Source organism: Antedon bifida, chromosome 10, assembly GCF_963402885.1.
Source record: "Antedon bifida chromosome 10, ecAntBifi1.1, whole genome shotgun sequence".
NCBI classification, from domain to species: Eukaryota; Metazoa; Echinodermata; class Crinoidea; order Comatulida; family Antedonidae; genus Antedon; species Antedon bifida.
The window spans coordinates 19,961,352-19,989,141 of record NC_136235.1 but is presented as its reverse complement, the minus strand read 5'-3'; the positions used below and the strand labels follow the sequence as shown (position 1 = coordinate 19,989,141).

The 27,790-nt window shown below is 35.2% G+C and overlaps 3 protein-coding genes across 5 annotated transcripts; all 3 read left to right on the top strand.

The window, feature by feature from the left end:
* Positions 1 to 26: 26 nt before the first annotated feature.
* On the top strand, positions 27 to 7,885 carry LOC144854312 (glutathione hydrolase 1 proenzyme-like). Its single transcript, XM_078712255.1, has 10 exons — positions 27 to 225; positions 574 to 794; positions 910 to 1,102; positions 1,590 to 1,762; positions 2,225 to 2,371; positions 2,680 to 2,807; positions 2,954 to 3,153; positions 3,650 to 3,887; positions 4,624 to 4,737; positions 6,742 to 7,885. Exons 1-10 carry the CDS (start codon positions 77 to 79, stop codon positions 6,889 to 6,891), a joined length of 1,713 nt encoding a protein of 570 aa, XP_078568381.1. The 5' UTR covers positions 27 to 76; the 3' UTR covers positions 6,892 to 7,885.
* Positions 7,886 to 8,444: 559 nt separating this feature from the next.
* LOC144853919 (glutathione hydrolase 1 proenzyme-like) lies at positions 8,445 to 14,272 on the top strand. 2 transcript variants are annotated; one of them, XR_013614463.1, is made up of 11 exons: positions 8,445 to 8,706; positions 9,189 to 9,383; positions 9,488 to 9,708; positions 10,201 to 10,393; positions 10,598 to 10,770; positions 11,051 to 11,197; positions 11,465 to 11,592; positions 11,802 to 12,001; positions 12,250 to 12,488; positions 13,325 to 13,438; positions 13,592 to 13,729. XR_013614463.1 is itself a non-coding variant. In XM_078711787.1 (11 exons), the coding sequence occupies exons 1-11, from the start codon at positions 8,657 to 8,659 to the stop codon at positions 13,739 to 13,741; spliced, it is 1,806 nt and encodes a 601-aa protein (XP_078567913.1). In that variant the 5' UTR covers positions 8,446 to 8,656; the 3' UTR covers positions 13,742 to 14,272. The 2 variants fall into 2 exon arrangements, 1 of the variants encoding a protein (XP_078567913.1); XM_078711787.1 differs by having other exon boundaries at positions 8,446 to 8,706; positions 12,250 to 12,484; positions 13,592 to 14,272.
* A 221-nt stretch (positions 14,273 to 14,493) lies between these two features.
* On the top strand, positions 14,494 to 21,049 carry LOC144854424 (acyl-CoA dehydrogenase family member 11-like). 2 transcript variants are annotated; one of them, XM_078712379.1, is made up of 13 exons: positions 14,494 to 14,818; positions 15,116 to 15,348; positions 15,469 to 15,568; positions 15,686 to 15,791; positions 16,079 to 16,221; positions 16,803 to 16,952; positions 17,709 to 17,803; positions 18,084 to 18,183; positions 18,387 to 18,527; positions 19,052 to 19,144; positions 19,269 to 19,454; positions 19,983 to 20,149; positions 20,320 to 21,049. In XM_078712379.1, exons 1-13 carry the CDS (start codon positions 14,513 to 14,515, stop codon positions 20,438 to 20,440), a joined length of 1,941 nt encoding a protein of 646 aa, XP_078568505.1. In that variant the 5' UTR covers positions 14,494 to 14,512; the 3' UTR covers positions 20,441 to 21,049. The 2 variants fall into 2 exon arrangements, with proteins under 2 accessions (XP_078568505.1, XP_078568506.1); XM_078712380.1 differs by lacking the exon at positions 17,709 to 17,803 and adding an exon at positions 17,560 to 17,654.
* Positions 21,050 to 27,790: the final 6,741 nt, after the last annotated feature.

Below are 27,790 nucleotides of genomic sequence, written 5' to 3'. Positions count from 1 at the left end.
TGGGTAAATTTATTCTGCATGCTTTTTCTACATGCGTTAGATGTATTTGTAATCAAAAACACGTAACAGGATAATAATGATCATGATATTTTTACTGTGCATCATGATGTTTGTTTTAATAATAACATTGAACAAGGTACACAGTAGGCCTAAAGGTGTTGAAAAACGACAATTTGGGAAGGCTGCAGTTGCTTCCGACATTCCGGAATGTTCTGAACTCGCTACGTAAGTTTTTCACCGTTAATATTTCATTCGTCGGGAACTTAAGGCTACATATTCTATCTAATATAAAGATGTCATTTTAGCATATTCTCACTCCTTGTTGGTGACCAAATAAATATTGCACTGTATTAACGGAAAGAGTAGAAAAACGTGTATACCTATTTACGATCGAATATGATTTGTCTTAAGTTAGAGAGAAGGGCGACCTCTATATCGTCACACAATTTGTACATTTCGAACCATAGCACAAGCTCTATACAAAATTTCACATGAAACCAACTTTATCCGAGTAAACAAGTCAATGAAAACTATGACAAAATAAGTCTGATATATATTTTTGTATTATGACAGGTCGATACTAAAAGAAGGAGGCTCTGCTGTTGACGCGGCAATAACGTCAATGCTGTACATCGGTTTAGTCAACGGTCAGACGTCCGGTATCGGCGGGGGTTCCTTTATGCTCGTTTATGACAGAAAATCCAAAAAAACGGAATACATAGATGCTCGAGTCAGCGCACCAGCAGCTACCACCCGAGATATGTATAACCATAACCCAATGGCTAGCAAGTACGGTGAGAGAAAATAGTGCTATTTGTCTTATTTAATCATAAATGTTTCTTCACTTGGTGGAGCTGTAGCGCGATGAGGTCAACAATAGGATACAATTCCCATTAACTTTCTCTATAGGTGCGATGGCAATAGCGACACCGGGAGAGGTTAAGGGCATGTGGGAAGCTCACCAGAAGTATGGCAAACTTCCTTGGAAGAGACTGTTTGAACCGGTTATCGAGTTGGCACGCAGAGGATTCAAAGTTACAAATCACGGGGAAAAGAGCCTTGGTATTCTTGTTGAAATGGCAGGAGAAGGACCTTATATGAAATAAGTTTATATTTTTTGTTCCTTCACGTTAGATTTACTTTATTTTATTATGTTTGTAAAAAGTCAATGCAATATAAGCGCATTTCATACTGTTACGTATTGCAATCTGTATAACGTTGGGATAATTGTTTCGAACCATGGAGAAATAAGTTACTAACTTATTTCTCCATGTCCGAGCTAATTGGATTAACTCATTAGTTAATTCCCAATACAATAGACTCACCGACTATATATTAGGCCTAGGCCTACTATATTGCTGTGATTTTCTTTTTATTTTTCTATATATTTGTTCACATGATTTTTCATATAAACTCTTACGTTGCCGTGACGTATATCCCTACTTTCTTAGGCCTAAGCAGAAAAAAAGTATTGTATTTAAATGGTACTTAGTATTCCAACATGACGTTTATCGCGTGTTTAAATTTATACCATTTCAAACATTTCATACCAAATGTATAATATTTATGTTACTTTCATTTGTATTTAAGGCTTGGAAGGATTTATACTTCAAAAACAACGGAGCCCGTCCTAAAGAAGCCGGCGACATTGTAATACGCAGCAACTATGCTGACACGTTGCAACGTATTGCTGACAATGGCTGGACTGAATTCTATAATGGAACTACAGCTGATATGATTGTTGAAGATATGAAACTATACAGTGAGTAAAAATTTAAATCTTTATTTTCACAATTGAACATCACGACTTCATAGGCCATCGCATGACGTCATGGTCTTAACAGCTAATAAGTGAACTTATTTTATAATGTTGAAAAAAGGAATACATTAAGTAATCATTTTTTTAATATACATTTTAGAATTTTAAATGTTTGAAAATGTACTCATATTATTTCAATTTTAAATTGGCAGATAAAATTGAATCTTGAATCTTAATTCAAAATCATTATAATGGTTGCCAGTATTATAGACATATTACGCTCATCATTGTCTTTATTAATGAAGGAGAGAAACTACAGGTCTAATAATTATGCTAAAATACAAATTATCATTAATTGCAACAATTCTATATCACCACTTTATACATATACACATGTTTTAAATATGTAGGCTATGTAATATTATGGGGTAATGTTTATTAACAACCTTATTTCATTCACAACAGATGGTATTTTAACGAAAGCTGACTTGCAGAACTATAACGTAAGATGGTCTGACGTATTAACGACACCATTCTTGGGTAGTACTGTACTTTCACCAAGTCTACCGTCTAGCGGAGCAATCTACCAATTTATTATTAATGTAATGAAAGGTATGTTTTTGTGTAGTGACGTCACTAGAAATGCAACGCAACACTTTTACTGTATTACGCACATATAATAAGGTTTATTGCAAATAGCTTCATTTCCGCGAGGAACGTCATTGCACAATGCATGATGGGAAGGGTTTGGGAGCAAACGTCACGGCGCGTACGTACAAACAACATATCACGTACGTACGCGTCGTGACATTTCCTCCAAACCCCTTCCCATCATGCGTTGCGCACGCTATTTGCGATAAGGTTTATTAGATCATTTTAACATAACTGCCATAATATTTTTAATAATACATTTACTTTAGGATTTGATTTTGATTTATCAACTGACGAAGCCAAAGTTAGGACTTTCCATCGTTTTATTGAAACTTGCAAACTTGCATTTGATTTGAAATTGCGTCTTGGAGACGTGGACACAGCGGATGTACGTCAGGTAGGTGAGATAGTACATGACTGAGACATCGGGACATAAGCTCGGCCTAAGTCTTCAATAATGAAACAAATATAACGGGATACCCTAGTATCAACCCACGCACACGGTTTTTTTTCGGCCAATTCTAATCTTATTTTCCATTTAAGGTATTGAATCAGTTAGCGTCTGAGGATTTTGCCAAAGAAATTCAAGGTAAAATTAACAGTGAAATGAAATCGCCTAAAATTGAATTTGCCACTAAGAACCAAAATACTAATGATGTAGGCAATTCCGGAAGTACGAGTCACGTGAGCATTTTGGCTGAAAATGGAGATGCAGTTTCTGTAACGACTTCTATTAACTTTTAGTAAGTTCAAAACAAACTGATTATGAAATGCTACGTCTTGATCTGAAGTTTAATTAAGGTATACCATACGTAAGTACGGAAGCTTCTAAGTGCCATCTACTTCGCGACTTGTCAAGATAATTTAACTTGTCGTCAAGTCGACATGACTATTATGTCGACATAGTGACCGTTGTCGAGGCGAGATACCGTACATTATCTTGCCAAGTAGCTAAGTGGATGGCACTTAGAAGCTTCCGTAGCTTCCGTACGTAAAGCCTGTTTTCCTGTCGACGTTATTCGACGCTATCGTCGTTGATCGTTAACAGTTCAACGATGATCGTTTAAAAACGATCAAGTTGAAATGATAACGATAGCGAGTACCTTTTCCTGTAAATCGTTACTATTTCAATGTTTACGTAGAAGATCGCCGATTATTGTTAACGATAGCGTCGACTAACGTCGACAGGAAAACAGGCTTAAGTCTGTGTAAATATTTGTTTTATATTTTTACTTTTAGTTATGGCTGCAAAATTATGTCCGCTACGTCAGGCATCATATATAACAGTATGATGAGTAATTTTAATATTCCTAACATGCCAACCAAATTTCAACCAATCACCGAAGCCAACTATCCAGCGCCAAACAAACGCCCGCTATCGACAATGTGTGGAAGCTTCATTATTGACGAAAATGATGACGTCAGATTTGTTATTGGGTCGTCTGGTGGTAATCAAATAATTACAGCAAATGCCTGGGTTTGTATATTGTTGTCTGCAATGTGATCACTTGTTTTTTATTTAGATCGAGCTCTAATTTTACAAGGAGTTCGTTTTAATGCTTCATGGCTAACATAATGTATTCCCTAAACAGCATCTTGACTGGGCCTACTTAAAATTGCTATTGCTATATTGTATTGTATTATTATATTGTATTGTTTGCTGAGTAAAGTTTACAATTACACTATAGTCATGTAGTTGTGTTTGCTTGGCAAATATTTTGTAGGCGTATGGGTTAAATTACAAATAATACCCACCCAACACCAACTCCGAGACTGGCTTAAGGGGGATCACACTGATCTGAAACTTATGATTTACTTTATTTGCATAAAATAGTTACAAAATGAAAAGTTCGGATGATCCATCGCGTCGTGATTGGTCAAATCACTTACGCTTGGTTCCCATTAGCGACGCAACGAAACGCAACGCAGCGACTTATAAAGTGTGGTTCCCACTAGGACGCAACGCAGCGACGTATTGACGCAAAGTGCTGTATTGCGTAATTACAAGTGGGAACCGACGACGCAATAATGCTGCAAACATCGCAGGTTTGATTTCACGCAGGCGGGGGCAAGCACAATTATTGGAAGGGCATTTGCTTACGTTGCGTAGGTTGCGTTACGTTGCGACAAAGTGGGAACTAAGCATTTTCTTTTTAAATACTAACTAACCATGGGTTTTTATCATGAGTTGTACTTGTCACAATGTTTTTCAGGTAACACTCGTTGCATTAGCAACCGATAGCTCTTTAATGCAAGCTATTGAATGGCGTAGAATTCACACTGACTATGAAGATGAAGGGGTTAGCTATGAAGACGGAGTGTCACAGGTAAAAAAAATGTGTTTGCCCGGCCGCGATTTTATTTTTCGTACATTATGTTAGAGACGCCTTATGTGAAAGATAGCCAAACTATTTCCTAAATATAACTAGCCCTCTAAATAATCTATCTTACTATAAAGTAAAAAGAAGTTGCTCATGGGATTCGAACCCCATACATCGACATGCAAAGTCCATATAGTCTAATCTATTCTACACACAGATGAACGGCTCGACAAAAAGAGTTTGCATTAGCTCAATTTTTACGTCACACCTTAAGAATATGACTAATGAATATTCATGTTTATTTTGTGACGTTTCATGATGGGTCCCCAACTTATGTACGAAAAGAAATATCGCTGCCCGGCCTGCCACACTTGACCTTTGAATGTTCATCCTATAAATGAGCTTTTTATTACTCTATTACTTTATACCTTTCGGAAACGAAGTCTCATTATTACAATACTCTTCAAAACTATACTCTTCCAAACGACTAAAAACACGATTTTGAAATTGGGGAAAAGCTGTCTGCTCGTCAACTAGCAATATAAAAAGGAATTTCTAACCGTTACAAAGTGTGAATAAGTTTGCCGATTACGCTAAATGCTAAAATCATCGGTTGATTTCAATATTGCGAAAGGCTATTTTTGGTGCTTAGATCAAAACAACAACGTACATACACTAGGCCTGAAAGGGAACATACGCACCAACATCTGTGTCCGTGCTTAAAATCAATCAAACGGCACGCATTAATCAATTAGGCTAAACCTCATTAACGATGACGTGACAACTACCCCCTGTATGACACAACCCGAAAATGATGTCCTCAAGAAGAAAAAGAAAAGAAATTTATGAACCTGTCGAACGAGAGAAAGATATTTTCAAATCGTCTAGTGAAATCAATTTATTAATATTGTAGGCCTTTTTTTGAAATCTAAAAAAAAATAGGAGGTTCTTTGCTGTATAATACGAATTGGAATAAATAAAATAAGTAGAAATATTCTTTAGGTCCTAAAAAACTATTTTCTTGGGGAGAAAAAAATCATTTCAAAGTTCCCCTATGAAGTAGTAACAGCCAAACCAATATTACATTTTACTGGACTTGCAGTAAACGTATAATGTCATTAAACAGCATGACATAAGCTTTTACGGTAAAACATTTGTTTTGGAAAAGAAAAGAGAGAAAACAAAAATTAAGAATTTAAATCAGAATACCTCCCTGTTAAAAGAATGCTCCATAAAACTAAATCTAATACATATAATATGTCACTAAGCCAATAACAATGTCGACCCAATAGGACATAAACTTTCGAGAATCATGGTAATCTGTGTCATAGCTTGGCTTTATCTTAAATTTTCAACTTTGTGCCTCGAAATATTGTTTCTGTAGAATATAGTTCAACAATAAAATTACCTGCTAATAACGTTCCTTTCGCTCGCCGTTTCTATCTTTACATCAGTGGTGTCCATCTTTGCCTGTACATTTATGGATTCTAACTGTTAAATGTCTGGGACCTGGATCAGTGTACAGAATGTCAAATCAAGGCAAACAGAATTGACCTATTGTGTGTATTTTGTTTAACAATAGGTGAATTCAATCACTTTCACTGTTGATCATAAAGGCATATCCGTGAAAAAAAAAGGCATACATAGGATGTATTACCGTGACGGTGCTGGAGATTATTTGGCACAAAATATCTATCGGTACAATTACCTTAACAGTATCGATCCGGTGTATTTAAATATAAGCCTACTTGTTCAGTACAAGTAGGCTTATATCATTAGCATGTTAAGGTAACGTTGAAAAACTAGTACACAGTTTTTTTTAAGTAAATTCAAGCCACATAACAACCAACAATTTAAAGGTGTGTTCAGGTTGTATGATTTTCCATTGCGCCTACGCACAAGTTAAAATGAATATTATAGATTATTAGACACAACAAAATCATTGAAGCAAAACCTTTTTCAGATCAGTAATGCCTTAATAAAATAATTTCTATTATTATTTTGATCTAGACTGTAGTAGAAGGACTATTGAAACTTGGTCATAATATTAAACCGGTCGACAAGAGATCTTTTGCTGTTGTACAAGCAATATTAAAAGATAAGTATGGTATAGATGCGTATTCCGATTCAAGAAAACTTGGAAAACCAGCTGGATACTGAACCAACACGTCCAACCAACGCGCACGTCCAACCAACGCGCACGTCCAACCAACGCGCACGTCCAACCAACGCGCACGTCCAACCAACGCGCACGTCCAACCAACGCGTGAAACCTACGCGCACGTCCAACCAACGCGTCCAGTAATGCGTACTATAACCGTACATCAACGTGCTTGCCATTATATCTATAAAAAAAAATCATAAAAAAAGTAGTAGTTTCGTGTTTTTTTACGCAATTTGAAATTTCTTAAGATTTGTGCACAATTTGAATTTGGTCATTTCAATACTGGTTTTCATAATTTTATGAGTTTTTATTTATACAAGTTGTTTTAATATAGTTTATTGCAATTTCTTGTTTTATGTAGTAAGTGAGTGAGTAAAGTATTAAGTTAATAGATGCTATTTCTTGTTTTATGTAGTAAGTGAGTGAGTAAAGTATTAAGTTAATAGATGCTATTTCTTGTTTTATGTAGTAAGTGAGTGAGTAAAGTATTAAGTTAATAGATGCTATTTCTTGTTTTATGTAGTAAGTGAGTGAGTAAAGTATTAAGTTAATAGATGCTATTTTATTATTGTTATAGTCTATTTATATAATATTTTTTCTTCAATTACAGTAACGTAAAATAATAGCTTGGGAAATAGTAGAAGTAACCAAATGTATGAATATGAATTATAAAGGATAGATAGAATGTATTATATATAATATTAGGATGTTGTGATCAACCAATGTATATAATATTCAATAACTATATAATATTTAATAGAAATACATTTGGATTACATACCTGTATATTATAAATCATGATTAATGCTAAAAGTTTATGCTTAAAAAATATTTCTAATTAATTTATTTATTCTAAAATATTTGTATTTGTAATATTGAAACTAAATGTTTTACCTTGCTTACCACTTATCACAATGGAGTCATCGACTTATAGATTAACCTAAATTATCTCAAATGTGTTGACCGATCTTTAAATATTAAACAATATAATAAAAAGATGTAAAGAAGTGAACACAATTTTGTCTTAATGTTAGCATGTGTCCTATTCAACAATAACAATTGGTTTTCTTTCAATAAATTTTAATATCCAAAAAATAAGATGGAAAACAAGTAGTAGTCTAACCATTTAATTTACATTCGGACAAGAATTGTAATAAGAAAATAAGTCTTTTTATATAGAGAAAACAATATATTATAAAATAAAACCATGAATTAGCTTTTATAGAGAAAATGGAAATCAAGGTTTAATTTCATGTTCACTAAAACAAAACAACATTAAAACAAAGCTTCTTAGATTTTTTCATAAGAAAGACTTTTTCGGAAAAAGGAAAGTGTTTTTAAACAGCAAATGGTATATAATTTACTACAGGACATCTTTTAATATTGTTTTTATTTATTATTTTTTTATAAAAATAAAATCAACATCAGCATCAACAATTGTTATTCATAGGATAGGTAGCCGTGTATTATCCTGTATACGGAACTGGCGTGGAAATTGCGCCCTCTTCAATTTGTTATTTCGGGCAACCACCTGTATAAACACATTAGCATCATTTGGTTAACCTCGACACCTGTGCAACTACAGTCTCGAGTTAGTTACCACTCAATCTAATGTTAAGTATAATCGAATTAAAATACAGTAAAACAAGTGTATAAACTGATTTGTTTTATTGTTTTGATATTTTGCCGTATTTTAAAGTTCCCGAATAAGTGATTATTTTGTTGCCATCAGCTGTAAATTAGTCTACATCAATTAATAGGATGCACAAGGACCAGCGTAAGCGTACGAAAAACGTGAGGGAAACCGGCAGGTGAGAAAAATTAAATTAATATACCGAAAAGAGTCCTAACTACCATTACTATTGTTACAAAAGCATGTTTACAAAATAATATTTCTTTTATTTTACGGATCCTTTGTGTCCTAAGTTCATATCATATAGGTCATGGATATTCGTCCGACGCAGCAACAATTAGTGTCTGCTTACATTAAATATTTAGTTGTATATACTGCATATATACTACAATATTATACACAAAGCACAGGGATAAACACCACACCATTTTATGTGTATTTTTCCGGTTGTCGTGTTATACATCCATGTGTTGACAATGATTTTGACCAAATAAATAAATAAATGAATATATTTGTAGCAGCAGCATTCTAAATTAGGATCCCTTTTAATCCGGATTCTCAGAGATAATCAATACCGCCGAGGTGGGTATTGTAATGGAGTTCTCCGAGTTTCCGCTGTTTTTTTCGTTTTCTCCAATCTTTATTTCATTTTTTTTTTAGAGGAGAAGTAGAAAAGAAAGATAGCGGGCGGATCATGGCGGTTGTGAAGATAGTTCTCCTGGGTATTGCAGTGTTTGTATTGGTGGTAACGTTTGCTATAGCAACTCGTGAGAATGCCGCGGCTGTAACCCGCCGCCGTCAGTTTAGCAAAGCTGCTGTGGCCACGGATGTGCCTGAATGCTCTGAAATGGGAAAGTATGGTGTATTTTCATTTGTTTAAAATTCTCATATTAGTTATAAGAATTGGTGCAGCCTTTATTCAAAGAAAACATAAATGTAAGGGTTTTTCTCCACGACAGATCTGTTTTACTTGAAGGCGGTACCGCTGTTGATGCCGCAATCACATCGATGTTATGTATTGGACTGGTGAACGGCGAGTCGTCTGGAATTAGTGGCGGCTTTTTTATGATGATGTACGATAGAAAAGCTAAAAAGGCAGAGTTTCTCGACGCTAGGAACACTGCACCTGCAGCTACAACTGTGAATATGTTTAACTCTAAACCACACACCATGACATACGGTAAGACTCTTTCAAACAGAGCTAAAACAGTGGCATTTGTGGGGCCGTCGGACATCGGCTGCTGTTTTAATAAAATTAATAATAATATCCTGGATTTATATAGCGCCTAAATGTTGTGAAACCTCTAAGCACTGAACATTATTACCCCGGTCATTTTTGCAGCAAGCACGTATGAAAAACATACTCCCATGCAGCTAGTAATGAAAGATGTAGACATATGTAAGTACAAAGGCTCAACTATTGCATTCAACAGGAAAAGTGCCTTTCTTATTCTGCCAAGCAACCATACATAAGCAAACGAGCAACATTGCTCGAAAATAACGCAAGAAAACTGCTTTAATGAATAACCAAATTAGTCTTATTTACTTATGCTGTACAATATAAACCTCAATAAAGATGAACGATACCTTCTGCCCATTGTAATGTGTTTAGGATATTGCTTGAATGTGCTATTGTAATAATAATAATATTCAAGTGTATTCCGTACCGTAGGTGCGATGGCAATAGCGACACCTGGAGAGGTTAAGGGCATGTGGCAAGCTCACCAGAAGTATGGCAAACTTTCCTGGAAGAGACTGTTTGAACCGGTTATCGAGTTGGCACGCAGAGGATTCGAACTAACCATTCATGGCGCAACAAGCATTGGTGATATTCTACATAATTATGGCAAAGGACCTCATATGAAATAAGTAACATTGACTGTGTTTTCGACCAAACTTTGTTACCTAAATAAGACAGCAGATGCTATACTTATGTAAACTACATCATAAGTGGTATTTACATTCGGAGATTAATGTGATTTAGTATATACCTTTTGAAACTGTTCTTCTATAAGGTAGTATAGTTATGTTTATTTAATTTGCACTAAATCAATTTATTTATTTATTAAGGCTTGGAAGGAGCTATACTTTAAAGATAACGGAACTCGTCCTAAAGAAGCGGGTGACATCATATTACGTAGCGAATACGCCGACACGCTGCAACGTATTGCTGACAATGGCTGGACTGAATTATATAATGGAACTACAGCTGATATGATTATTGAAGATATGAAAACATATAGTGAGTTTATAGGTCATAACATTTTGAAAACGAGTTCGAGTAGATACTTTATTAAATCGTGCCTCAAGAAAGGAGTAATAATTTGTCTTTGTTTAATGAAGACGCGCAATTTACACGCGCGATTTACACGCGCGTTCAAACTTTGATGAAAAGATACAGTATTTGCAAAGGCGTGTTAAGAGTACTCAACTACTGGATAAAGTTTTAAAAGTGTTTAATTATTATTAATTAAATTGTATTATGGAAGATTTATCATTTACTTTTTGTTTGTTTTATTCAGACGGAATTTTAACAAAAGCGGACTTAAGTAACTATGACGTAAGATGGTCTGATGGAGTAAAGTCCTCATTTATGAACTACACGGTATGTTCTCCAGGTTCACCGAGTGGAGGGCTGGCCTACCAGTTTTTTCTAAATGTATGGAAAGGTACAGTTGGTTGATTGATTGGATGGTTGGTTGGATAATTATACACTCCATAATTACTACTACTACTACTACTACTACTACTACTACTACTACTACTACTACTACTATTGTAAAGCTCTGTCTACACTATCACACTAGTTTGACAAAAAAGTGTGATGTGCGATAGTGATGTACCCAAATATGGTAGTGATATGACATCATCATGTCCATGCTCATGGATGATGTCTGCATACAATTGCCTCTATCATTCTATATGTTTATGTTTAGGTTATGAAATTGATCTGAAAACTACTGCAGACAAAGTGCGAACGTTCCACCGTTTTCTAGAGACGTGTAAGTTTGCGAGTGGTCAGTTTTCAATCATGGGGGACGTCGATAATCCTGAGGTCCGTCAGGTAAGAATATCCTGAAGTTCTCATTTGGTGAATACGGTAGGATTCTATGTAAAAATGTCACGGCCGGGTTATTGAAAATATACAAAGCAAACTGTGTATCCGCCCGGTTTAAATACCACCTTTTGTTCGGGGTTTATATTATTATGATCTTCTGTAACACAACGTGGAACATGTTCATTATTTTACTGTTGCCTTTACTGTACATTAAGGTGATGGAAAACTTGGCATCGGAAGACTTTGCGACAAATGTACGCAATACGATACAAGACGATCGGCTCACATACACCAATTTAAGCTACTATAGTTCTGGAATTTTTGACGAAACTGGAAATAAAGGAAGCACTAGTCACGTGAGCGTCTTAGATGAGAATGGAAACGCTGTATCTGTGACGACGACTATAAACTTTTAGTAAGTTACAAACATATCATGGTTGAAGATGTGGAATGTATTGCGCTACGAACGAAGCTTTAGTGTTACATGACATCTAATTAACACGTGGTTCCCACTAGACACGCAACGCAAGGACGTACGCGAAACGCAAGCGAGTTGATCAATGACAAGCCACTGTTCGAATAATCAATTGCTTGTGATTGGTCAAATCACTTACGTTGCGTTACTAGTGGGAACCAAGCTAATTGACTTTATCGTTTATCTAGCTTCGGCTGCAAAATAATGTCAACAAAATCCGGAATAATATACAACAACTTGATGAGAAGTTTTACTATGCCTAATTCAGAAGAATCGTACCAGAAGAAAAGATTCAACTACCCAGGCCCAAATAAGCGGCCTAAGTCGGGGATAAGCGGTAGTATCTTCCTCGATAAACACAGTGACGTCAGATTTGTGGTGGGAAGTTCTGGAGGAAGTAAAATTGTACCTGCAAATGCATGGGTGGGTAGGTAAAAAAAGAGAATTGGTGCGAGAGTCTCGCAACATATACATAATAATTGCATAATAAAGCTTGGTTCTCACTAGCGACGCAACGTAACGCAATCTACGCAACGTAAGAAAATACCCTTCCAATCATTGTGTTTGCCCCCGCCTGCGTGAAATAAAACCTACGATGTTTGCAGCACTATTGCGTCGTCGGTTCCCACTTGTGATTACGCAATACAGCACTTTGCGTCGATACGTCGCTGTGTTGCGTTCTAGTGGGAACCACGCTTAAAAGCGAGAATGAAGGCAAAAGGTTTTTAATGGAGCAAAATATAGTTCTTCTATCGCAATGGATGTAATAAACATGTTATAGTGGAAGTGGTATGAACATAGTGTGAGCAGTTGCTGTTTTGAAATTCACATTTTTGACAACAAGAGAAAAAAGAGAAGCCTTTCATGTGGTAGGACATACACGGTATTGAGCCCATGCAATCCAGTGAAGCAATTGACATTAAATGTAATGTTTGTATCAAATCTTAAGCTCTGTCTACACTATCAAACTAGCTTGACAAAAAAAGTGTGATGTGCCCAAATATGGTAGAGATATGCCTCAATAAGGTAGTGATATGACATCATGTCCATATATGGGCACATCACATTTTTTTTTGTCACATAAAGTTTGATAGTGTAGACAGAGCTTAAGACAATGTATTTGTTTATAGCTAGATATATTTTGTCACAGTAGTCAGGGGCAGATACTGCGCCCTTTTTTTAACATATGTTTTTTTAGTTCAAGCATGGAGGCAAAAATGTTTTTATACATCTTTCATTATGTTCTCATTCGGTCTTTCACAGGCAACGCTGTTGGTTCTTTCTTCAAATTATACGTTAAAAGAAGCCGTGGAATGGCGTAGGATATTTAATCCACTGTTTCCGAATGAAGGCATATATGAAGAAGGTTTTCCAAAGGTAAGTGGACATGTTGATTGCTAGCATACCGCCCACCGTCTGTGTAAATTACGAATAATACGAGTTCAATTTGTAATTTAAGGTAATATTTTGAGTTAATATATTTATTTTGTAATTTAGTTTTTTAAACATGATAACTCTTGTTCTTTATAGGAAGTTTTATCAGGCTTGGAGAAACTCGGTCACGTTGTAACACAACTGCCATCGTATAAGTTCGCTGTTACCCAAGCTATATTAAAGGATGACAATGGTATAGATGCGCACTCGGACTCGAGAAAACAGGGGCAAGCCGCAGGATATTGATGATCAACATACACCGTAATATTTGGAAATGTTTACGCAGTTTTAGATATTCTTTCCCTTTTAATTTATATTAAAAGGAAAAAGAACAGGAAAAGAAGGCAACTTCCCCATGACGCGACAGTGTGGAAGACCACCTAACATGATTGAATCCACTTATAGCACTAATTTATAATTTCAAACAATTGTTAATAAATTATGTAATGGAAATATTTTGATCAACTTGATTGTTGTCGGCATACGCTGTTTACCCTCTATAAATAAGGTGAAATAAAAATAAAAAGTCTTAAAAGATAATCTGTATCTCTATAGTTAGCCAAGATTTGTTTGATTTTCGACACTACTAATGTATAATTGTAATTGCCCTATGAAAGAAAATGTTAGTGCAAGCTATTTTGTACAGATTGCAAACCAGACCTATAAAAGGGGAAACATTTAATGAAATTAAAAATGAATGTCCAACGGTGACAAAACAGTATTGATGAGAGGCCATCAATCCTTTGAAATCTTTAATAAAGAAAATCGGATTAAAAAGAGTCTATTTTTATTCGCATTGTAAGGCCTTCTTTAACATTATTATTGTTGTTGAATATCAGACTCCTGGAATAAATAAGATGAGACATTCATGATCACTTGTGTGTACTAGGCCTAGGCCTATACTTTTACTTTTAGTAAAAAAATTCAAAAAGAGAGCCCTCTATTTTAGGATCAGACAAAAACAAAACAAGATTTGGTTTTTTGAGTTGGGCCTGTATTATTTGGCTCGTAAAAGTCATGTTTTGCAGATCATCCATACTGTATTTATGTAGGCGATGCAGTAAGTTGTCGAGAAATGATGTAGCTTTGTATTCAAATATTTCTAAAACCAACAAATATGACAACACGGCGGTTGTTGAATCATCGCCGGCTAGGCCTAATCCTAGCCAGGAAAGGCAAGCATCCGACAATAGGCAACAGGCATCGATGCCCTTTAGTCGGGCGAAGCTTGGTGTGTTCACTCAAGTGAAGCCCAAGTTGACTAATGTTTTTTCTGAAGATAAACTACTTACAGATTTCCTCACACGAACGATGCCAAAAGATGTAGGTTTTATTTGTTATACTTTTTGTTGGTCTATATGAGTAAGAAAGATATGTCATATGATAATCCTTTTTATTTGTGGCCTCCTTTTTAATACGTACCTAGATATGCAAATTAGGTGACCTGAATGATTACAAAATCTGGAGAAAAGAGAGGGATATTAACTAACTAGGTAGGTAGGTATATATACACACATGCACAGAGTTCTTGAAAGTGTAACACTGGTATGGTAACTATTAATTTTATATTAAAATATGTATGTTGGGTTTTTTTTCAAACAATTTTCTACATTTTTTCAGGTGCTGCAAGAAATTTATTCGGATTTGGAAAGGTTTGGTGAAAGAGTTTCAACAGAAATTGATGATCTAGGAAAAGAATGCGAGAAAAATGTACCAAAAGTTATAACATTTGATGCATGGGGTAACAGAATTGACAAATTGATCACATGTGATGCCTGGAAGAAACAGCATGATATATCAGCTGAGGAAGGACTCATAGCAATACCTTATGAACAGAAGTATGGCCCATGGAGGTAATTTCACCTGATTTTTTTAATTTTGACCTGTATTTATCTTTCAGCCATCTATACCAATTTGTTAAGTTTATGTACCACGATCTGGTGATTTTATTTCTGTCCCTTTTCGTCTTTCAGTCGAGTATATCAACTTGTGAAGCTCTATCTATATGCACCGTCATCAGGGTTGTATTCGTGTCCTTTGGCTATGACTGATGGAGCTGCTAAATTTTTTCAGGTGACTTTCTTTTTATATCAAAACTTCACATCTTTTGGAAAATAGCAGTTGACAGAAAACGTTTTTTGAAAATGCCAATTTAACGTATTGGTACTAAATGCATTAATACTTTGTTAGATGCACCCAGATTTACCTATGAATAAGCGGGCATTTTCATGTGACCCAAAGCACTTCTGGACGTCAGGTCAGTGGATGACGGAGAAGAGGGGCGGTTCTGATGTCGGTATGTGTCAACAGAAGTAGGCAGTATTTCTACAATTTTTCTTCATTGACATTGCACAAACATTCTACAGCTCTGTGAACACTATCAAACTAGTTTGAAAATGTGTCATGTGCCTAAATATGGGAGTGATATGCTTAAATATGGTAGTGATATGACATCTTCATGTCCATATATGGGCACATCACATTTTTTTGTCACATAAAATTTGATAGTGTAGACAGAGCTTTACAAAATGTATTTTATTACCATACGAATTTAAGTTTGATTTAAAAATTCTTTTTATTTAGGCCTTGGGACAGAAACGTTGGCTGTTCCTCAGCAGGATGGCACGTACAAACTACATGGGTTTAAGTGGTTCTCATCAGCTACTGATGCTGACATGACATTGACACTTGCTAGAATAGTAGATGAATCTGGACAACCAACACCAGTAAGTTCATACTTACTAATATAAACCATAAATTGTAAGAAGGCTTTATGCATTATGTGCTTAAAGGTCAAAATCAAGTGTAAATGAAGCCTAATGCTGTAATTTCAGTGTGAAAGAGGCTTTACTTTCAGTGAAAGAGGCTTTATTTTCAGTGTGAAAGAAGCTTTATTTTCAGTGTGAAAGAGGCTTTATTTTCAGTGTGAAAGAGGCTTTATTTTCAGTGTGAAAGAGGCTTTAATTTCAGTGTGAAAGAGGCTGTAATTTCAGTGTGAAAGAGGCTGTAATTTCAGTGTGAAAGAGGCTGTAATTTCAGTGTGAAAGAGGCTGTAATTTCAGTGTGAAAGAGGCTTTATTTTCAGTGTGAAAGAGGCTTTATTTTCAGTGTGAAAGAGGCTTTATTTTCAGTGTGAAAGAGGCTTTATTTTCAGTGTGAAAGAGGCTTTAATTTCAGTGTGAAAGAGGCTGTAATTTCAGTGTGAAAGAGGCTTTAATTTCAGTGTGAAAGAGGCTTTAATTTCAGTGTGAAAGAGGCTTTAATTTCAGTGTGAAAGAGGCTTTAATTTTACCTGTCAACTCTATAGGGATCAAGAGGATTGTCAATGTTCTATGTGGAAACAAAGACTAGTGATGGTACATTGAATGGTATTGAGATACAGAAGTTAAAAGACAAGCTAGGCACAAGGCAGCTACCAACAGCTGAACTGCTTCTAGATGGTACCATTGCCCAACTGGTAAGAGCTCTTCACTTGTTATGCTCCGTCTAACTTGATGTGACATAAAAATGTGATGTGCCCATATATGTACATGATGATGTCATATCACTACCATATTTGTGCACATCACACTTTTTTTGTCAAAATTATTTGATAGTGTAGACAGAGCTTTAATCATTGTGTGGATGTGGAGAAGTTTGGAAGTGCTTACTCAGTCTATGCCTTGACATAGTTTAAGGGGTTTCTAGGTCTAGGTGAAGACCGATGCCACATCAAGGTTGTCGTAATAGCTTCCTAAAGCTCTGTCTACACTATCAAACTTTATGTGACAAAAAAATGTGATGTGTCCATACTGTATATGGTCATGATGATGTCATATCACTAACATATTTGGGCACATCACTTTTTTGTCAAACTAGTTTGATAGTGTAGATAGAGCTTAAGACTAGTTGTTTTGCTTGTCATGGTAACTGATAGTCTGTGGTAAGCTTTGTTTTTATGCCAATTCAATCTTTTAATTTTTACGTCGATTGAATAGACACTCTTAAATCATCACATTAAAGAACATATGCCTTTTGAATCTACGACTGTCCTTTACTTCCCTATTGTTATTAACTTCTGCTAGGTATCACAGAAAGGGAAGGGAGTGTCTAGCATTACCACTATGTTGACTATCTCAAGAATACATACAATTATGATGGCTGTCAGCAGTATCAGAAGGTCAGTTCTAATAATTTTAAACATCTTTTCTATTTTTTTTTTGTATGGTTTTAGGTGTCAGATGAAGGAAGAGGGGTTGCTGGTATAACTCCAATGTTGACTATTACCAGGTTACATAACACTTTATCAGCTGCTTCATCTATGAGAAGGTAACAAGATTATTATACAAGTTGTGGCTTTGGCAGTGTTCTTATCATTTGTGAACAGACTATACTTTGACGACATCCATTGAATATGATGTACAGCGATAATTTGTTAGTTAGAAATCTTCTTTGACCAGTGAGTTATTCAAGACAGTTCATACAAAGATTGTTAGATTACCACTACTACCTCAAAAAAGCTGATATAATCAATTTTTTTAAACACAGTTTTTCATTTTCTTTAGGTTTTGTTCTATTATTAAAAGTTGCTCAATGTTCATTTCTACAGAATAGTGCATTTAGCCAGAGATTACTGCCTGAAGAGGGTGGCATTTGGTAAAGTTATTGTAGAACATCCTCTTCACATGCAGACACTTTCAAGACTTGAGGTACCTTTTTGTTGTAGTTTTACAAAGAGATTTAGAATAAAGAAAATGTTTGGTTTCATTCATATATGCGGTTAATTATATACATTGAATGATGCCTAAAAAGTGGCTTTAAACATCCGATATCAACATCTTTGAAAAGCACAATGTTAAAACTTGCATACTGTAAGTACATTTTGTTTGCATTCATCGTGTTTTGTTATCAGGTAGAAGCAAGAGCAGCTTTCTTAATGGTAATGGAAATTGGTCGTCTGCTTGGCTTAGAGGATTGTGGTGAAGCCAGTGATGATCAGTTGGATATGCTGAGGCTGTTGACACCTTTGGCTAAGCTGTATACTGGTAAACAGGTAGGATACAGTATATAGAAGCCTATTAATTCTCTTATTTCAGAATTCATGTGGCAGAAATAGTTGAATGCTTGTAATTAATATAGTAATAATAATTATTATACTTTGTACACATTCGATACAAAATGTTTGCAATAATATGCTCTTTATAATATATGCAGTACCAATGAAACGTTTTTATACTCTTTACAACAAAATTGATGTGCCAATATATGAACATGATGTGATGTCATACCACTACCATATTTGGGTATATCACTACCATATTTGGGCACATCACACTTTTTTTGTCAAACTAGTTTGATAGTTTAGACAGATAAAATATCTTGCACATAAAAAAGTCTGCTTTTACGTTTTTCATTTTTGGGGACCATACATGCTTTATATCACCTTATTTCAGCTTGGAATGTGCTAAAGTACATTATTGAAATATAATATAAATAATTACAACATTGTTATTGATTTGCAATCTTGATTAACAAATTGAATACAAAATAATATTATGATTATTTATTTATGTACAGGCTGTTTCAGTAGCATCAGAAGCCTTAGAATGCTTTGGAGGACAGGGCTACATTGAGGACACTGGTTTGCCTGTATTTTTAAGAGACGCTCAGGTAAGTTAATGAATACGTCCAGTCATTTTTATTCATAGATGATCCATAAGTATTTTCTAGATTTAAGTGCAATAAATGACAACAGGCACACATTTTTAATTTCTTTTCTACCAATGTGTTATAGGTCCTCAGTATTTGGGAAGGAACAACGAATATTTTATCTCTGGACGTATTGCGAGCCATCACAAAGAGCAATGGAAAAGTATTGGTGTCGTTCTTTAAAGACGTTGAACAAAAACTTACAAACGTGACGATGTCAGAGGTCAATGACCTTCAAAATAGTATACTTAATGTCTCGCAAGCTCTTAAGGTAAATCACCTTTGACAATTTGTTTTCCTTGTTTATTTTATACAGGCTTCTTGTTAGTACCCAGATTGTATTCACACTGTCACTGTGAGCCCATCAATTTAATCTTAAAGCTCTGTCTATACTATCAAACTTTATGTGACAAAAAAATCTGTTGTTCCCATATATGGACATGATGATGTTATATCACTAGCATATTTGGGCATATCACTACCATATTTGGGCACATTACACCTTTTTTGTCAAACTGGTTTGATAGTGTAGACAGAGCTTATACTTTAAAACATGGTTTATGACCAATCATATGCTGTAGGAATTTCTCAGAACCTCCATTAAATCTTTGTATATTCTTTTATAAAGGTTTCCCCTTGGCTGTTTCCTCTTTTTCTAACATGAAACTGAAGGAATATTTTATTTTTATAATATTCAAGTAATTATATAAGTAATCTACCAAGTCTAATATTTTAATGGAGGATTTCTATACAATTGAATGTCAATTTTATTTAAAACATTTTTGTATATCCATTGTAGGATGCAAAGGAATTTGTAGAAATGTCATCTCAACAGTCCCCATCATTTATGGAAGCTGCAGCGCGAGATTTTGCCTTTAGTTTATCAAGAATCTACATGGCAGCTCTTATGTTAGATCACGCTGCCTGGCAAGGAGCAGACACGTCGGATGTCATGGCTGCCAAACGGTGAGAATACTAAGGAGTTTTCGCAGGACCACATAAACGTTACCTTTAATGCCATTTTCCAACAAGCAATGTATATGCCAGTTGATAGTCAGGCCCCCAATTTAAATGGGAGATAAATTCCAGAAAGTTTAACCACTCAATCTTTTCTTGACATTTCTTGTATACTGTAGGTGGTGTGAAATGGAGCTTGTACCAGTGGTCAAACATGCCGCTAATGGACACTATAGTTGTGAAGCGTATGAACTGGATTATTCAATTGTATTAAATGGTCATCCAGAAGCCAGTAGGTAGACTTTAAAAAACCAAGAGGTGTGTGAGCAGTATAGTACCAGACTTGTGTTTGGTAGCAAAAGAATTTACTACTGGTATAAACCTGTTGTACATACACACTTTTGTGCAGGAGTAGAAATGGTCAGTCATAAACTTAAAGGAAGAGATCTGTGGGCAGTAAGGCGACTTGTGTGTGGGTATGAAGTGTACAAGACTGAAACTTAAAGTCATACACATACAGTATTTGCACAAGACCAAAAACGGTCAGGAGCCAGTAGGCAGACATCGAAAGGCAGAGAGCTGTTCAGACAACATTGTTCTTGGTAGACATGTGACATAAATAAAACAGAAGTTGACAAGACTACTGCCGCAAAAGTTTGTACACAACCATAACATGGTTCAGTTTCTAACAGGGGTTCTCCGATATATAGACTGTTGAGTCTAAATAATGGACATTATATCAACTACTTTATTAAAAGCGTGAATATTATTAAGTCCAAGTTAAGTACTTAATAAAAAATACAAACATTTCATTTATACAGTAAATTGTGGTTAAGTTTTGTGAATTTACTGTATAGAGAAAGCACATGGAATATTTATATAAGATAACATTTATATTTGGAGCGGAAATAAATATATATATATATAATAAACAATTTTGGTCATTGGTAGTTTGTTACTTCTAAAGAATATTTCTTGGTGTAATATAAAAATTAGTTGGGAATTGAATTTTGAAAAAAATCCATGTACAAAATTTCGACCCTTTTATTTTTTTGACAAAACTGGTTACTATGACTCTATAAGATGATGATAACGCAATATATGTGCATTTATGGCAATATTATTGCATAATAATTGAATTTTAAAAAGTCTATATTTTGGCCATTTTATAACAAATCCCTGTACTATTACAGGGAAATTTTCGAAAAATGACCAAATATCGACCCTTTTATTTTTAGACATAACTAGTTAATATGACTCTATATGTTTATAACACAATATATGCGCATATATGGCAATATTATCGCATAATTATTGAATTAAAAAAAATCTATATTTAGGAAATTTTTGAAAAAATCCCTGTACAGCGACATTTTCCAACAAATTTCGACCCTTTTTTTACTCCCAACATAATTGGTTACTATGACTCTAAAAATGGTGCGTATTAGCTTAAACATATACACTTTTTGAGATTGTTTAATAATTATAAAAATCAACATTTTATTCAAGATACAGAAATTATATAGATTTTTCTTTTAGAAAACATAATTGCAAAATACAATTTATAATATAAAAACATTGAAAAAAGCATTAGCCTGATGCAAGTGCACATAATGAATACGGTATTAATACGGTAGACTATTGTTTGCAAGGTATAAAAAGGCACTAGGAAGTAATTGGCACATCATACTAATATATAATATACAGAAAACTAAGTATTATGTTATCAGTAATTCGTTTAAGCTTCTTTTCTACTTGCAACGACATAGGCACAACGCAAGTAAGTACACCAATCACATGTGAAAGTTTGATGATCAATTGCATTGTGATTGGTCAAACCAAACGTTTTACTGTTGTGTCAAAGTGGGAACACGGCTTTAATGGCCTTCACAAAGCGACACAAAATTGAACAAAGCATGAAAAAAATCGATGATAAAACCAATGTAAAGTTTGCGTTTTTTATGCATTATCAGCTTATGTCTTGTGGTAGTTAACAAACCGTGGTAGCCCAGAAAACTTAATAAAAACATTAAGAAATAACTTTCTAAATATTAAAAATTTGTAAATCGTACATAATTTAGAATTGCTATAGAAAACTTCTATACCAGATGAACTAAGTTTTAATGCTTATATTACACCATATGTCTAACAATGTCCCCATGCTATGATTATAATAATAATAATAATAATCAAGGCTGTACAGTAGTAATTCTTACTTATAAATCCCAAACCCCTTTATTGCCAGATCATTATTGAGGAATGTCTACCAAAAAAAGCATTAAATTTACATTTTATAGTATAACAAACTGAAAATATCTAAAAAATATCTACGTTCTGTTCAATCAAGTACAAAAGGTCAACACACTATATACCTATATACACTTTCTTGTTAAGTACATACAAAATGGTATATGCAAATCTCCCAAAGTTTCTTAATATTACAAATGTTGTCCTATGATATCAATAAATATATCAGAAGCTTGTGGGGTCAGCCCTAAGAGTGTAGTGCCTGATTTTTTGGACTATAGGCTCTATCTATATTAAGGCATGCTGTACACTTATTGCTTTATTTTTCAACCTAAACTAAAAAAAACAACATTTTTACGAAACAAGGTACTCTTTTAAAAATTATACATTTAAAAAAAATAACAATCACCTTTTCATTGAGAAAAAAACCAACCTCATGAAGATTCAAATTAAATGATGTACTGTAGGCATTTTTATAAATGCCTGGAATTATTAATATTACATTGATGTGATGAATTGAGTATTGAGGGCGCTGCGTAGTCATTCTGTAATTGGAATACAGGTGACACTGTGTGATAAAAGACCGTGCGTAAGCAGAGCGGGTCTTTTGTTCGTTTTGTTGGCTCTCGCTATGTTACTACAGTTTTGGTTGAGAGTTTGTTTAAGCTATTGATATGTTCTTATTTTGTAAGTACTAAGCTTAACTTGTATATGTATAAGCTACTGATTTACCATATGTTAACTATAATCATGCTTACAATTAATGAAACTTGCATTTACAATATTTATCTTAGTTTTGCTCAGTCGGAAGTATAATAATCAGGAGTTGTTATCTTGTTATCACGAGTTGATGCTGTGTCATACATACGTTGGTGTTGATAACTTGAGGTACTATTATATTGTGATTGTTCGTTGTTGTATTAATGTTGTGAATTATTACATTATTACTTATTGTTATAATTGACTGTTAGATACAGTGGCAATTGTTATTTGTTATTCGTATTTTGCAGGGCTTGAATCTTATATCTTGAATCTCGAATTCTTGTACCTGAAATGACTTATGCCTATGTAATGATTTGATGCTGAAGTACAATATATACGAAACTAATAAAATCGCACTGAAGGAAAGAAACCAAGTGTTTTCTCCTCTTTATTTGTTCGGACCACGACAAACTTGGCGCTGCGAGCAGGGTACCAAGCATCAAGCATCAAGGTCGAAGAGGACCAGTTACCGGAATCTAGGCTCTCAAGTTATGAATGGAGATAAGAAGATAAGAACATTGATACTTATATATGAATGTGTTGATTATAATTTTGATACTTATATATGAATGTGTTGATTATAATTTTGATACTTATGAATGTGTTGATTATAATTTAACATTTGGGAAGTTGACCATATAATTTAAATTGATAATTCTAATAATTGGTGTGACATGTGTGACATACAATACTCTTGCTTGGAATTATAATCATTGAAAAGTGTGGATCTGTTAAAATATATTGTTGATATGTTATCTGTGATCAATTGTTTATATAGTACCTTATAGTTTAGTTTATGAATGATCGTTGTTCGTATATTCTCGATTTAAACTCGTTATATCATCTGTGTATATTAATATGGCGAAAGCTGAGAAACCCGATACTGAGACCACAGGAATTAATAGTATGATTGCTGCGCTTACTGATGTGTTGAAAGGTGTGGGTGTTCAAAAAGTTCCTCCTCCTATTAAGTTGGCTAAATTTAGGGGTCGTCCAAAATCCCCTGGGGATGTCACGTTGCGGGAATGGCTCGAAGATTTTGAGACATATTGTACACATTATAATCTAGGTGGGGACGTAAAATATGATGCCCTAGTAAGTCACTTGGGGGGATCGGCTAAAGACGAAGTACATTACCAAATGTCCATATTGGGTAAAGGCAAAAATGTTAAAAAGGCCATTCAAGTGTTACAGACTACCTTTTCTCCAGATGAATCCGTATCGGCTTTAAATACTTTGTTTTATTCTCGTAATCAGTTGGATTATGAAAGTGTGGCCGAATATAGTTTAGAGTTAATGAAAATTTATTCGCGATTATTGGAAGCTTCTTTCCCCAATGAGCAGAATGCTCTCAAACATTTACAGGACTCCACACTCAAACAGAGATTGGTAGAAGGGGTACGGGATCCACTCGTTAGGCGTGAAATGCGCAGAATTGAATTGGCGTCTAGGGGTAAATCCTTTATGGAAATGAGGGAGGAAGTTCTTGAATTGTTTAAAGGCGAGACATCACGGGGTTATAGACCGAAAGTTCAGGGTGTAGATTTTCCAACAAATTCTTATTCAAACCAATCTGAAAATTGTGAAATTAAAAAGGAGTTAAAGGTTCTTAAACAACAGCTAGATCAACTTCAACAGAGTTTATGTAAGTTTTCCCAAAATACTACTAATAATTCTTTTAATAGAAGTGGGCCCCGTCGTTGTTTTAATTGTGGACAATTTGGTCATAATAGAGATAATTGTGAAATGCCTCCAGGTCTCTGCTGGGAATGTAAAAAGGTCGGTCACTTTGCTGCAAAATGTCCAAGTAGAGTTAGGAAGTCAAAGCCCGAACCATCTACAGATAATCATAATCTAGGTTCTGTTCAAATCCCGGTTGTTTCTGTGGAAGATAAAATTATTCCCCCTAATGATTTACGAGAGCCCTCGGAATCCTCTTTGCTTAGCCGTTTAGTTGCCCAAAGCCCTTGTGCTGTTATAAAGTTTGGTTCAGTTGAATTGGGTTCAGTTCTTGACACAGGAGCGGAAGCATCTATCATTCCTTCTTCAATTTATCACAGAATTCTAAAATCTGAGCTGGGTGGTTTACACAGTGCAGACAAGTTATTTACCAATGTGATTGGCGTCTGTGGTGTTGAAGTTCCGATTGAGGGCTATGTTGAAGTTCCAATTGAAATATTAGGGCACAATTTGTTGGGTAGTTTTCTCATTGTTTCTGATAGTGCATGTAATAACAATGTTTCTTATCCAATTTTGACAGGATGTAATATTTTACGTTATATTCAAGATGATCCGAGAATTCTGGAAACCTTGGGTAAGGTAGTTGGTGCGAAAACAGCTTCGCCTTGTACTGGTAGGGCCGAGGTAGTCTTGAGAGTTAATGATGAGCAATCCCAAATTTTTGTTTCTTTAAAGCACTTTAATACAGCTGTTCCAGTGGCTTGTGATAAGTTACATGAAGTCAATGTGTGTTCAAGTGTATTGCCACCGGATGATGTGTGTTCCAACGGCTCTGAGCTGGTTGATGGTAATTATCCGTCTCATAAACGTAGCATTGTTGCAGAATCTGAGTTGGTCTGTCCTCCGGGTTTACTATTGAAAGGCTTACCTAGAGATAAGGAGCGCAAAGTTTTGTTGCTGTTAAATAATTACAAACATGTTTTCTCTACAGGTCCCTATGATGTTGGGAAGTGCGATGTGATACCTCACTCAATTTCATTAATTAGTAACAATGCACCTATTAGATTGCCATATCGTAGAGTCCATCCTAATAATATTAAAGAAGTTAAAGCAATGCTACAAGAAATGCTAAATCAAGGTATTATTAGGCCTTCAAAAAGTGATTACGCCAGTCCCATCGTTTTGGTTCAGAAAAAGGATAATTCTTTGCGTTTGTGCATAGATTATCGCAAATTGAATGGGCGTACTATGAAAGACTCATTTCCCTTACCTAGAATTGATGAGGTACTTGACGTTTTAACCGGTTCTCGTTGGTTTTCAACCCTTGATTTGGCACATGGGTTTTTTCAAATAATCATGGCTGATGATTCTATTGGTAAAACAGCGTTCCGGGTGCCGTGGGGATTGTACGAGTTTTTGCGGATGCCACAGGGTCTTACGAACAGTCCAAGCACGTTCCAACGCGTAATGGAGTATGTACTGGGTGACTTGAATCTCTCTGAAGTTGTTTTATATCTTGATGATATTCTTATCTTTTCAGCTACGTTTGATGAACATTTGAATCGACTAGATAAGGTGTTTAGTAGGTTAGCGAGGTATGGGTTAAAGGTGAAAGGAAGAAAATGTGATTTGTTTAGGGAAGAAGTCGCTTATCTGGGTCATGTCATTTCGAGTAAAGGTGTTTCTGTTGATGTAGGTAAGACTGATAAAGTCGTTTCGTGGCCTGTTCCAAAAAATGTTACTGAGGTTAAGTCCTTCCTTGGACTTGCCTCGTATTATCGGAGGTTCGTCCCGAATTTCGCCAAGATTGCATCGCCGCTCCATAATATTACCCATATGGCAGCATCTCGGGTGGGGAATGGTCGTGCTGGAGTCGGTAAAGACAAAATAGGTACATTTCATTGGGGTTTACCACAACAAATTGCATTTGAAAGTCTTAAGAAAAGTTTAGTGACTCCACCTGTGTTAGCTTATCCTATTTTTGATAGAGAGTTCATTATTGAGGTGGATTCTAGTGGTAATGGGATAGGGGCATGTTTGTCTCAGCGGGACGATAACCAGATTCTTCATCCTATTGCGTATGCAAGTCGTGGGTTACGTGGATCAGAGAAAAGCTATGCTGGACTATCTAGTTTCAAATTGGAATTATTGGGTTTAAAATGGGCCGTTGTTGATAAATTTGGTTCTTACATTCAGAGTTCTAAAGCTATAGTTTACACGGATAACAATCCTTTAGCATATTTGCAAACTGCTAAGTTAGGAGCGACTGAGTTAAGGTGGGTTGCTCAGCTTGCAATGTTTAACATAGAAATAAAGTATAAACCGGGTTCAAACAATAAGTGTGCGGATGCTTTAAGCAGATATCCGTTCGAAGAAGAGAGTGTAAATAAAGAAGCATTGGCGGTTGTTGCTTGTTGCTTGTTGGTACATGTTCGTACTGCTATTGTTGATATCCAAAATTCAGATAATTCAGTTTCTATGGCAAAGTCCCTTCCGGAAACTAAGTCTATTCCTTCTGTTTTACCAAGTTATACATTTCAGCAACTTACAGATATGCAGCAGAAAGATGATGAGCTAGGTGAAGTTTGGAAACTATGGAAGGCTGGATGGTGTAGGGAAAAGGATGGGCGTCCAGAAGCGGAGTGTGTATCTGGTTGGTTGCGTGAGTGGTCCAATTATGTTGAATTTAATGGTGTTTTGTATCGGCAAGTAAAAGATCCTATTGTTATTTCATTCAGACAATTACTAGTTCCACGTAATTTGCGTTCAACTTTAATTGAGCTTTGTCATGATAAGTGGGCGCATCAGGGGGTTTATCGAACTTTGTCCTTGTTAAGACGGCGTTGTTATTGGCCGGGGATGAATAATGAAGTAAGACTTTACATTTCTCGCTGTGGTCGTTGTGTGCGTAGCAAATTACCCTCTCCTACTGTTAAACCACCACTTCGACACTTACTGGCT